This window comes from Hemicordylus capensis, chromosome 2, assembly GCF_027244095.1.
Source record: "Hemicordylus capensis ecotype Gifberg chromosome 2, rHemCap1.1.pri, whole genome shotgun sequence".
NCBI lineage: Eukaryota > Metazoa > Chordata > Lepidosauria > Squamata > Cordylidae > Hemicordylus > Hemicordylus capensis.
In genome coordinates this window covers 74,358,208-74,370,859 of record NC_069658.1, presented here as the reverse complement: position 1 = coordinate 74,370,859, position 12,652 = coordinate 74,358,208, and the positions used below count along the sequence as shown (strand labels likewise).

The following is a 12,652-nucleotide window of genomic DNA, read 5'->3' as shown; positions in this document are numbered from 1 at the left end:
ACATTATGCGTGCACACACACTCACACACACACACAATCTACCTACACACCAAAGGTATATGTGAAATCACTCACAGTTGGACCAAACCATCTCAAATTTAATGGTCTTTTTATGCAATGGTTTTTCAGAGCAACAAATGCACATGCTTTACTAGGTTGTTGTTGCAAGGGACCAGGACATCTCTCAAGATAGTGTTCAGTTGCAGAGACATCACATTTCTCAAACGCATAATTTTATATCGCAGAACATTTGACAATGCAGCCACTGCTGTTGTGAATATCATGTGGAAGGTGGTGTGCAAGTGTTATATCTACTGGATACTGTTTATATTTTATTTTATTTTATTTGTACATTTTATATCCCGCTCTTCCTCCAAGGAGCCCAGAGTACTACATACTTGCGTTTCTCCTCACAGCAACCCTGTGAAGTAGGTTAGGCTGAGAGAGAATTGACTGGCCCAGAGTCACCCAGCTAGTTTCATGGCTGAATGGGGATTTGAACTCGGGTCTCCCCGGTCCTAGTCGAGCACTCTAGCCACTACTACACCATGCTGGCTCATTATGACAATGATTTTCTCTATTTTTCAAGTGGAGACAACATTGCAAAAAACCTTCTGCATAGGAGCCATTTCCTATCTCACTGACATCCATACAATGCTACACTTCTCTCTGACCTGGAGAAGGGCCCTTAAAGGCGAGGAGCTTTTTCTTTTCTCAGAGCCCTGTCGTGCCCCAGAGCCATCTTGGAAGGTCGGCGCAGAGTGCTGGGAAGTGTCATCCTTACCAGAGCTTTCCCCATAGAATTCTATGGGGAAAGTGCTTCTGCTTCACAACTGCATTCCAATATGATTCTGCGGCTTGAGAAGACTCTGTGTCTCTTAAAGGAGCTGCACTGGGACTGGGCGAAGTGCAGAATTGCACAGTGAGAACAGTCATCTCTGCTCAGTGCCAAAGCTTCACACAGGCCTAACAAATAAATAGGGAGTTGCCTTGGGGTCAATGGAAGCTGCCACTGGCTCCCCAGTTGCCTATGATGTTACTGCACATGTGTTGTTTCCTGTAATGTAATTAATTTAGAATGCTTTCATTGCAATTCTAGGGCCAGTTTAAATTTATAGATGACTTGGATATCAAAAATCGCTTAAAAGTACAGAGCACCCTATTGTCAGCCTATTTCTAAATTTGGGAGAAAAATTACTGAGAACCAACCCAGGCTCCATGGAAGAACATGGATATATGGATATGATTTATTTATTTACTATTTAACATACTTCTGAACCGCCAAAAACTCACATCTCTGGGCGGTTTACAACAAGCAAACAAAAAATTAAAACATTAGTTAAAATAAATGACAACAAAATAAATGATATAGTAAAAGTTAAAACATTACAATTCAAATTTTAATTTTTTTTTTAAAACAATGTTAAAACAATGTTTAATTAAAAGCCTGGGTGAATAGGTGCATCTTTAAAGACTTTTTAAAAGTTGTCAGAGATGGGGAGGCTCTTATTTCAGCAGGGAGCATGTTCCAAAGCTTTGATGCAACTGCGGAGAACTCCCGTCCTAGAGTAGCCACCAAATGAGCCAGTGGCAACTGCAGACGCACCCCTCCTGATGATCTCAATGGGCGGTGGGGTTCATAATGAAGAAGACGTTCTCTTAAATACACTGAGGCCCAAGCCTTTTAGGGCTTTATAGGTTATAAACAGCACCTTGTATTTTGCACAGAAAATTATCAGCAGCCAGTGTAGCTCTTTCAATACAGGAGTAATATGGTCTCTCTGAGATGACCCAGAGACCAACCTGGCTGCCTCATTCTGAACCAGCTGCAGTTTCCGGACTACACACAAGGGCAGCCCCACATAGAGCGCATTGCAGTAATGCTGTGGTGACTGTTGTGGTGGGAAAGAATGAGCGGGAAAGAATGAGCAGAAAAGAACATTCCTCAACTGCAAGTATGTCAGGGTCCAACTAGGCATGTGAGGAAATCACAAGTATAATAAACACATTTAATATACATTAAATATGTCACTTTGTCACATATGTCATATATGTCATGTTGCTGTGGGGTTAGTTTCTCAGCTCCACTCCCTTGGGTTTCTGTTCTGTTCTGGACCTTGGAATATGGGTATGGGAAGTGGAGTGGTTACAGAAACACAAGCCCCAATTGTTTTCTTTTTATTTTGTAAACTGCCTAGAGATTTGTTAGGTGAAATATAAATATAATAATTAACCCCCTTTAGGGGTTTGCATGGATCAGTTTTTGGGGTTCAGTCTGAATTCAAACTTAATTCAGACCAAACCATGGGTCCATGAACCAGTTTGGTAGAAACAACTGGGCCAGCTGGTCGGTTTGACTGAACCAGGTTCAACAGTTCGTGCTGGGCAGCTCGTGTTGAGGTCAGCGAGAGGGGTGAGGGCGGCATGGCGAGAAGCTTCTTTGAAGGTAAATGAAGTCCTTACTGGTAGTGGCAGTCGCGTAGCAGCCAGCCCCCGCCCCCCGTTTTCCCATCACATGATCCCCAAGCCACGCCCCCATCTGATGTCAGATGCAAGGGGGTGGGGCAATTAGCTGCTATTCTAATACCCCACCACCACCATTCTGGTGCTCCCCTCCTGAGCACTTTATAGCCCCACCACCACCTCCTTGCATTGCCCTCCTTGCTGCAGCCCACACACCCTTTGCACTCACTAGATCTCCCAGCGACACTGCTGTGGACAAAAGGGAAAAACCAAGTCTCCTCTCCGGTGGAGGGATGAGGGAACAGGACTCTTCTATTACACAGCCTTCTGGGCCACTCTAGGACTTGCTTCTCACTCCCTTTAACCCTTCACTTGCTTTGTCCCTGACAAAGTGACAGCTCAGTGCAGACTTTGAGGCTTCTGCTACAGAGGAGGAGGAGGAGCCAGAGCAGGCACGGGCAGAGCTCCCACCATTTCCCTGCTGCTCGTTCTTCTCCTCGTCTTAGGCATCCCCGCTTGTCTCCTTTGTTCCCAAGGGGCTGGCCTTTGGTGGGAGTTCAGCATCCCTAGCCAGGCAGGGAGAACCCTGTTGGGCCCCCTAACCCTTCGGGCCTGGGGACAATTGCCCCCCCTTGTCCAATGGACTCTATGCCCCTGGGCAGGGGTCTGGTGCTACCAAAGCTGCCTGGAGCTGCAATGCTCCCCTCAGTAACCTGCGTGGCAGCGGCACAGCTCAGACACTCCAGCACAGCTCTGCATGCACAGAGGCCATGTGAGTGCCAGAGTTGTGCCGCCATCATGTGGGCTGCTGCAGGGAGCACCACTGCTCCAAGGAGCTTCGGTACCACTGGAAAGGATTTCATTTAATTTTTAAAATGCCTCTCACCTTCACCCTCTCACCACCCTCAGTCAAGCATGGCTTGAACCATTGAACCAGTTCATTTTGAACCAGGTTTGGTTTGGTTGCAGGCTGGGCCCCTTTCCTGAAAGCCAGTCCAGTTCGCGATTGAACCGCTCAAACTGGTCCAGTTTGCAGTGCTCCTGTTCGCTTTGAATTGTTCATGCACACCCCTCGTCCCCTTCCCTTTCATATTAGGCTTTGCTGTGTGGCTTGACTGGCACTAGTTTGTTTGTTTAATGAATTTATTCATTCATTGCATTTATATACCACCCCATCCCAACGGCTCTCGGCTCTTGTTCCTAGGACCCACTCTCCTCCACTGTCCCAGGGCATCAGTCCTCCCCAGAAGTTCTTCAGGGCTCATCATTGGTCTCTGATTGTATAATAGCCCTAGACAGGGCTGGCCAGCTCACCAGCTGAGGGGCTTCTGTCTTGCAACTGTCTGTCACCCCATAAGATCCTTCCCCCATCCACCCTTTTCCCCTTCAGTCGCCAATGCCAGTGTGCCAGCGTTGGCTGGCTCTGCTTTCCTGTCCTGTTCCTCCACCTCCTGGAGCTGGAAGCTTCTCACATGGGCAGTCCCAACCCTGTGAGCCCTGACAACAAATAAAAACAAACAAATAAAAAAAAATTTAAACAAAAAAAATGTAAGGAGGAAGGGAGTGAAATTTGGCCTCTTCTACAGCTTTGCCTCATTGGATTCTACAGCTTTAAGCAATTTTCTCTCTGCTCAGTTCAGCTTATTTTTTGTTTAAAGAGTAGATCCCCATTCCCACTTTATATATGAATGGGGCAAATGTGTTTAAGGTACAAGCACTTTCTCCATATGTTTAGTTTGGCTCCAAGGGTCTTTATTTAGTAGTTTTATATCCTGTTCCCTCTCATGGACTCCAAGTGGCTTACAGCAGTTTTTCCAAATGCAAATATTTCTGTCCTCAAGGGGCTCACAGTTTAAGTGAGGAAGGAATGCCTGTGGGAGAAGAAGCTACCTGCAAAGGCACCCTGTAGGGAGAGGGGCACTCCCCGCATCTTTCTGGTCACATGCAGTTATTCCTCAGGAACTCTTAACATATCTTGCTGTGAATCTTATCCTTGCCTACTGCAATATCTCTCCAGTCCCTGAAATTTGAAATGATGCCTTCGGCTAGATTTTAAAGCTGAGTGAAAAGGAGAGGCATGTGGCTTGGCCTCCTATCCCATTTGATTTGTGTCTGTTCTCTTGAAATCACTTCCAATTCTCTTGGCTCCCCCAACTCTGTTTATTACTTTGAAAATCCCTCATTCATCTGGTCTTGATGTCAAAGCTAAATATGATGCTCAAATAATAGCAATTGTTTTAAGGTATTTTCAGGCACTTGCATAATCACCAATTCTGGATGAGTCTCCTGACTGTACTTCTTTTGAATTTTTAATCCTAATGCTATTTTTAAAATACCATAAAATGTTCAGAACCCAGAGCACATGCCACAATGGAAATTCTCAAAGCACTGCAAACTAGCAAGGCAGAATATTGTCTGCTATTAACCTACTTGTAGAACCAATCAACAGTTCTCCACATATACAAACAGCTTTTACTCTTGTTTCAAATAATTCTGAAGCTTAGTTTAAAGGCAGAAAATCCAAATGCTCCTCAAAAGGCAAAATATAAACCAAATAATTGATTATCTGTTGCCCTGCAACAGCTCCCAAATCTGCTGCCTCAGGGAGGCAGGCTATTGCATCCTACCTAAAGCTGAAGCCCAACCTGAAGTTTTGTGCCCACACTCTTCCCAGGACAAGTGAACATCTGTTCAAAAGTCATATCATGCTTATCTCCAGTTATTCATCTCACTTCGAGCTAGGACAGTGGCCAATATCCTAACAGTGTCTTAAGTTGCAACAATGCAAAAAGATCAAGTAGCTGTGCTTATAGGGATTTTCAGAATGAGCTCTTGTGCAAAACATTTGCTGTTAAACATATGAGGTCTGCTACAGGTTGTGCACCTTGTTGCACAAGCAACATTTCTGACAGCACAACACTCATCTGGAATACTAACTTCAGACTTCATGCAACCAGCTAGTGCAACAGCCTTGTACGAGCACTACATCCTTGCACAAGCACAGCACTAGTCAGGATATCACCCAATACTGGCAAGATACTTACAGTATTTTGTCATAAAACTCATGATGCTGGGATGTAGTACGTTCAATACCAAGCATAGCCACCCAAAACATAATATGCATCGATAACACTCCTAGATCTAGAGTTCTATGAACATACTGCATCCCAGCATCATGAGTTTTATTTCATGTAAGACACGTATGCAATGCTTGCTTTATAGGAGAAAATGAATTTGAGGATATTTGTACTTCATACTGATATTCATACTGGGGTAAATCTCAACTCTGTCCTTACTGGGAAACATAAAATTTCAGGCACACACAACAATTTTTTGTTGTGGCCATAGAGTGACTGGACTGGGCTTAGTAGGACTTGATTAGCCTGTGGAAAATCCTGTTATCTTACACTGGTAGCAGGAGAACTTGTTAGGAGCTGCTTAAAGAAAGAGGCTTATTATACACAATGGCTGATTAGCAAGGTAGTAAAGCATCTTATGTATAGGAGCAGGGCTGCCCATGTGGGCATGTGGGAGGGGTGCCGACAATGGATGGTTTCGTTGTCTGGGGGGTGGGGGAGGTAAGTGAAGAGCAGCCTTCCCCCTGCGCCCTCCCAGCCCACCCTGGCGCTCATCTCACACACACACAGTAGACACTTACTAGGTTTATGCATGAGTAACTCTATGTAATTTTGTAGCCTTAATTTTAACCCTGTTCATTTTAGATGTATGTTCACCACTTATCTAAGAATTAGTGCCACATGTTCTTGAGCTGATAGCTCCAGGTTATGTCTTTCATTAGCCACCTTAAATGGCAAGAAGAGACATAGCATTCTTCTTTGCTTCTCCTGTTGCATGTAGTTTTGTGGAGGGGGACAACTCTTTCCTTACTCCCCATGCCTGCATAGAAGATTCTGATCCCCACAGTAACCAGGAAGCCTCAGACTAGAAACCCCACAGTTTCTTTCCTTTTTGTTCATCCTACCTCTAATGTTGAAAGCTGGTATAGCAAAGTGGCTCAGAGACTGAGCTGCCAGTCAGGATTGTTCAAATCTCACCTCTGCCATGATGAACTCACTTGGTGGCCTTAGGCAAGTCATTCCCTTTCAGCCCCATCTGCAATATGGGAATAATAATACATACAGGTGGACTTCGTTAAGGTCCACTATTCACAGTTCCATGGTCAGATAATAGGCACCTGATTTCACACATACAAAAGGGTTAAAATCCACATATCTGTGACCTCTGAGGTCATTTCCAGCCACCATTTTAAGAAAATGAGCCGTTTTGTGGCTCTTTTTTTTTTTTAAACCAACAACTTCCCCTGCAATTGTTCATGGGAAAATGACAGATTTGGGACTTGGGTGGGGAGCATTCCTGGACAGCTGGAAACCCACAGAGTACGGTAGGGCACATTATTTTGATTCCCACCGCCATTTTTCACCCTTTCCTCCAGCATCCAGGAACCCAACCCTCCAATTCCCATTGCCTTAATGCTTTGTTATCTGTGGTTGTAGCGGAGAACAGAACCCTAGTCAATAATGAGGCACACCTGTATTTACCTTACAAGGCTTTTGTAAGGATATGTGCTGCTTTGAGCACTCAAAAGTGATGCTGGCATGAGATTTATACAAATATGAAGTATTATTGTTCTCATAAGAATATCAGCTATGTGCTGCTTTGAGCACTCAAAAGTGATGCTGGCATGAGATTTATACAAATATGAAGTATTATTGTTCTCATAAGAATATCAGCTATTGGCTTTCTTTCACCTGTAACTCCTACTATTGTGCTCCTCTAGTCATTTTACAATATAAACAAAACACAAGCAGAACACTAACTTATATATATACAAAAGTTGAATAGATGCATAGCTGCTGGTATATGCATCATTCATTAAAATCAATGGAAGCAGAAGGGTGTTTGGACTGTGAAGCAAGTGGCAAAAATCCGTAAGTAGGAAAAACGACACTTACAGTTTTCTTCAAGATTTTAACAGCATATGGCTTTCCTGTTCCCTTCTGCCTGCATCTGTAGACAATAGATGTAGCGCCCCTGAATGAAAGAGAACACAGTGTCATGTTGAGGTATGCTAAATACATCCATGTAACATTATAGGTAGCTAGACTTCTCTCAAAACCAGACACATGCTCCAAAATCTGAAATTCATGAGCTTGAAATTGTGTGTGTGTGTGTGTGTGTGTATCTTCTTCATATTGTTAATGATGCTATTTTTTTTCTCGATGTTCAATTGAAATATTTGATTTAGATTTATTCCAGCTATATTTCTAAAGCTGGGATAGGCAACCTTGGCTCTCCAGCTGTTGTTTAATTACAACTCCCATCATCCCCAGTCATAATTTATTGCAGTTGGGGATGATGGGAGTTGTAGTCCAGCAAAAGCTGGAGAGCCATGGTTGCCTGTCCCAGCTTTACAGTTTAACCTCTACACCAAGTACCATATTTTTCGGCATAAACACAATTGTCTATACATTTTAAAGAGTTGTTTTAAGGCGCCTGCAGCATTTATGCCGATGTGGTGCTTAGGTGAGAAAAAGGGGCGGAAGGAGGTGAGGCAGCAGCACAACAGGGCGAGAGGCTCCATGCGGCCGAGATTAGGGCCTCAAAGCAATGAAGGAGGAGGAGGAGTGGTGACAGGAGAAGGAGGAGGAGGAGGAGGAGGAGGGGCGATGGTGCAGCTGGGCCTTCCTGCTCCAGGTCTGCTTGCTCCCCCCGCCCCACTTTTTTCATTTTCCATGCCTGTTTGGGCTCCACGTGAGGGCATTTTGGCTGAGAGCGCCTCAAAGCAATGGAGGTGGAGGAGTGGCGACAGTGCAAGTGGCCATACTTATTTGATTTACTGGTACTTGGCTTTTCTTTGCTGTGGCATTTACGCCAATGTGGCGTTTCTGATGTTTGTTTGTTTTTAATCCTGCATTTTCCCCTCAGTGCAGCACTTCTGCCAGACAATAGGGTATTGTGCTCACAATTCCAATCTCATGGTCACATATACTTAGTTTAGAAGTTATCAATGGTGAAAAGGCTCTAATGATAGTGACATTATAATATTCCTGCAGAACAGAAAACTCTGTCATTACCAGCTCTTTTTGTTCTGCAGGAAAGTTATAATTTTACAGCTGGAATGACTTTGGCACTTTGAAGACTAAAAGAGCTAAGAAATTCTCAAAAATGACAAGTAACAATTAAATTTTTCAAAACACTGATGCACACCTCAAGTTTTTTTTTCAAAAGCAAACACAGAAATAGATGACATGCTTTCTTATATGGAATATATATATACTGCAGTATTGTCTATGTTGTTTGGTAGCCATTGGTGATGCTTGCACAGGGCACAAGGGACACATGCCTCAAATGTTTGGCCTGGTGCCTCAGACCTCTTGCCTATCTGTCCCCCATGACCTCACCATTGACATAGTTTGGTTGCAGCAAGATGTGATGGCAAAATTCCAGTCCAGCAAGTGCTCCTCATCACTACCTTTTCCATTGCAGAACCTCTGTCCTCCACTTCCATGCACTTGTGATGGAAAGGGGGAGGGATGGAGCAACTCCCATCATCCCCAGCTTTCTCCCTCTTTGTCTCTTCCCTTTCCATTTGTACACAAGGCGGAGGGGAAGGCAGCTGTGTTGGGGGCTTTCTCTTTTGACATGCAGGGCCCTCAGCCTCATGCCCAGCAGCAGGTGGCCTGACCCTCATGCCCAGCATCAATACCACTGCTGGGCTCAATGGAAGAGGTGGTGGCAATGGCCCAGGAAAAGGAGATGGGATCTCCCCTGAAAAAGTACTGTTAACTCATTAAACTCTTTTTAAAAACTGCAGAAGCAACGCTGCCACAAAAAAGAAGGGAAAGTTTGAGGGAAGAAAAACAAATGCACAGTAATCAAACTCCCAGTGAAAAAATTCATATGGTGGCAAGGCCACCACAAAAAGTGATTGAAAACAGGAGGAAAATTTGAAAATAATATATGCCAGGGAACCAACCTGAAAAGCACCAGGGGCAGAGCCACCACTGGGCCAACGGGTTCAAGGAACCTGGGCCGCTAAAGCAGCACCAGCCTTAACTTAACTGCTGAAGGGGCCACGCGGCCCTTTGGGAGTTAAAGGGCTGGCGTTGCAAAAGCAGCACCAGCCTTAGTTTAACTGCCAAAGGGGCCGCGCGGCCCCTTCGGCAGTTAAACCACACCCTTCCCGAACGGAGCCTCAAGACTCCGTTCGGGAGCCAGAGCACACCCCCACATCTGTCGTCAGGCACGGGGGTGTGGCTAACCCCATGTCTGACGTCAGACACGGGGGTGGGGTCAGTGGGGCTGCGCCCGCGCCCACGCCCACGCCCACTCACAGGCTGCCGGTGGTCCTGCTCCACCAGTGAAAAGCACCTTCAGCAAAACATGTCAGGAGATTTCCCAGAAAGCAGGCTTTTCCGCGAGTTCAAATATGCAAAAAATAAAAAAATGCAAAAAGTGGATTTTTCAAACCCTAGACATAAATTGGGCTAGACTTTAATATGCAATGAAAAAACCCAAATCAGGTGTGAAGTACTCCAAGATCTCACATGAACTTTGGCGTGAATCCGGCAGATGTGCAAATGCACACGCTCCATTCTGGTGGAGAAGTGAGATAAAAGCCCTGTCTGGGAATGCTCCAGTTGTAACAAGGATGCACTCGTGATTAATGGCTTCAAAAATTTGAAGAGAGTATTCGATTCCTTTAGAGAGCATGAAAAGGATTAATGATCAAAAGTGAGGGAGGCCATGGGCCTGAGACCTGGGACTCTTAAGTACTGAGCAATGTCCCTGCTTTGAACATTTATGAAACATAAATGTAGTGCAGAATTGGATGCTTTGTAAAATATTTTAGCAGGATTTCTAGCTGTCACTTTTGCACGCACCCCCCTTATTTTCATATTGAGAATTTTTAAAACAGGTGGGGAAATGCTACGTGAGTTCACAGCCATTGATTTCTACTGATAGATGGTTACACAGAAGGAATTGAAAAGGAAATTGAAACCACAGAATTGGAAATGAGGTCAAGCAAACCTGACATACTAGCATCCTTAGGAGATCTAAAAGCGTTTGGTATAAGGCAGATGTGGAGGGGAGAAATGAGGATGAAATGGAGCTTTAAGTAAAAGTCTCTTCAGTGAAGGTGAAAGAGTCAATCATACTTGGGCCACTCAACATGCTGTCAGAAATGGCAATGGAGAAAAATTCTGTAACCATGGACATTATTTTTGCCATTTTTAGCTGCAACATTCAAGCCTTCTAGGTTTTCCTCCAGGCAGTACTCACTGATTCCAGCTCCTCTACAAAAGAAATGCAGGAAGAGATAAGGGTGGTGACAGGTTGAAAAAGGTAATGCCTTTGAATTTGGGGGCTAGGGTACATCTTAGGTACCTATAAATTTGTAAAAGGGTACATGGGTACTAGTATCAGTGGCTCACAAATTGTGCGAACTTCCGGGCGCATTGTAACACAATGTGCACACAGCTGCACAAGTGTGCTCCTGCACACATGCAAAAACCACACAAATGCAGTTGCACAATAGTACAGCCATTTGAAATAATAGCCGCACTATTATTGGACGCCTTCATGAGAGCCTTAAAGATCCACCTTTTTAGCCTGGCTTTTAATGATATCGAGTTTTAGAGTCTCTTCACATGAGCAGTGTGAAGAGCCTAAAGGGGGTTTGCGGGGAGAGCAGCTTTGACCTGCTCTACCAGCAGATGACCCACTCAGTAGTCCCTGGGTGGCCGCATTGACCGCCCAGATAATTACCGGCTCTGTCACGGAGCTGATGCGCGTGATGGTGTTTGGGGGCCTCCCGGACCCCAGAAGTCCCTGAAAGCACCGCGCAAGTGTGCAGTGCCTTGTGGGGAGCCTCCTGACGCCACACCGCACCAACACTTGATCACTTAACCCACTTTTCGGGTGCCCTCAAGCCTGAAACCTGGGTTAAGAGGCAGGCTACCCAGGAGGGTTTGCCACCAAGCTGCTGTCGGGAGCCATGTGGCTCCCATTGGTTCTCACACGCAGCTAAAATTGGGCTGGGCTTCCCTAGCCCGATTTTAGCCGCGCATGAGAATAACCTCTTAGTATGAATTTTAATGAGTTTTAATCTGGTTTAAATGCTTTTTGATTTTAATTGTTTTATTATATGTTTTTATTTATTTTAATGCGAACTGCCCTGAGCCACTTTAGGAAGGGCAGTATATAAAGGGAATAAACAAGTAAATAATACTATTGCGAAACCACACTTGCAGGTGCACAAGAGCACAATTTTTGCAGGTGCACAAGAGCACACTTGCACAACTGCATGCATGTTGTGTTACAACCTGTATGGAAGTTTGCACAGTATGTGAGTCAGTACTATGGGAAACACCTATATCGGGCTGTAGCGATATAGGAAGATGCTAAAAGGCATCATCTCATACTGCGCGGGAGATGGCAGTGGTAAACTCCTCTTGTATTCTACTAAAGAAAACCACATGGCTCTGTGGTCACCAGGAGTCAACACTGACTTGACGGCACAACTTTACTTTACTAATAATGGGATTTAACTGATATCACTGCATCACATGCAGTGAATGTCTGGTATGGGAAACATCTTATTTGATGTGCAGAACCAATGCAAAGACTTGTTTGGTCACAGAGATGCTGCTAAGGTATGGATGAAGACAGATTATGTAAGAGAGCTCACAGAGGGTGAATGGGCTGACTTTGGAACTAAAATGGGTGCCATACATACAACACTGAATCAAATGCTGCCTCACTCATATGACTTATCCTTTCCTCTATATTCAGGCACACTACCTCTATTTTTTACAATGTTGCATGAGCATCCATATCTGCTCATTTATCACTTTACTAATTAAATGAAGAGAATCTGGCCGACAGGATGTGCAATGTTACAGAGATGCTGCGCACTGCTTTGGGGCTGCACGGGACTCATAAGGCAGCCCTGACGGTGCAGAGAATGTGCAGTTGCAGAAACAGCACTTCTGCAGTGTCTCCCATTCATTACAATGGGAGAAACTGTGGCAGGTCTGCTTGCACAACTGCACATTCTCTCTAGCATCAGGGCTGCCTTATGAGTCTGCAGCAGCCTCGACACAGTGAAAAGCATCTCCTTAACAATGCTCATCATGTTGACCACTGTTTTTAAAGTGCAAAACTG

The 12,652-nt window shown here is 44.7% G+C and overlaps 1 protein-coding gene across 6 annotated transcripts in view; it reads right to left on the bottom strand.

The window, feature by feature from the left end:
• Positions 1-12,652, bottom strand: part of CAMK4 (calcium/calmodulin dependent protein kinase IV) — a 169,288-nt gene that overhangs the window by 84,659 nt on the left and 71,977 nt on the right. For 3 of the 6 annotated variants that reach the window (XM_053292297.1, XM_053292296.1, XM_053292294.1), the window contains exons 2-3: positions 7,437-7,515; positions 6,519-6,576 (exon numbers count right to left, since the gene is read on the bottom strand). In XM_053292297.1, the coding sequence (XP_053148272.1) occupies positions 6,519-6,560 (42 nt within the window). In that variant the 5' untranslated portion in view covers positions 6,561-6,576; positions 7,437-7,515. The remainder of the gene's footprint in view (positions 1-6,518; positions 6,577-7,436; positions 7,516-12,652) is intronic. The other 3 variants (XM_053292291.1, XM_053292293.1, XM_053292292.1) reach the window with 1 other exon arrangement.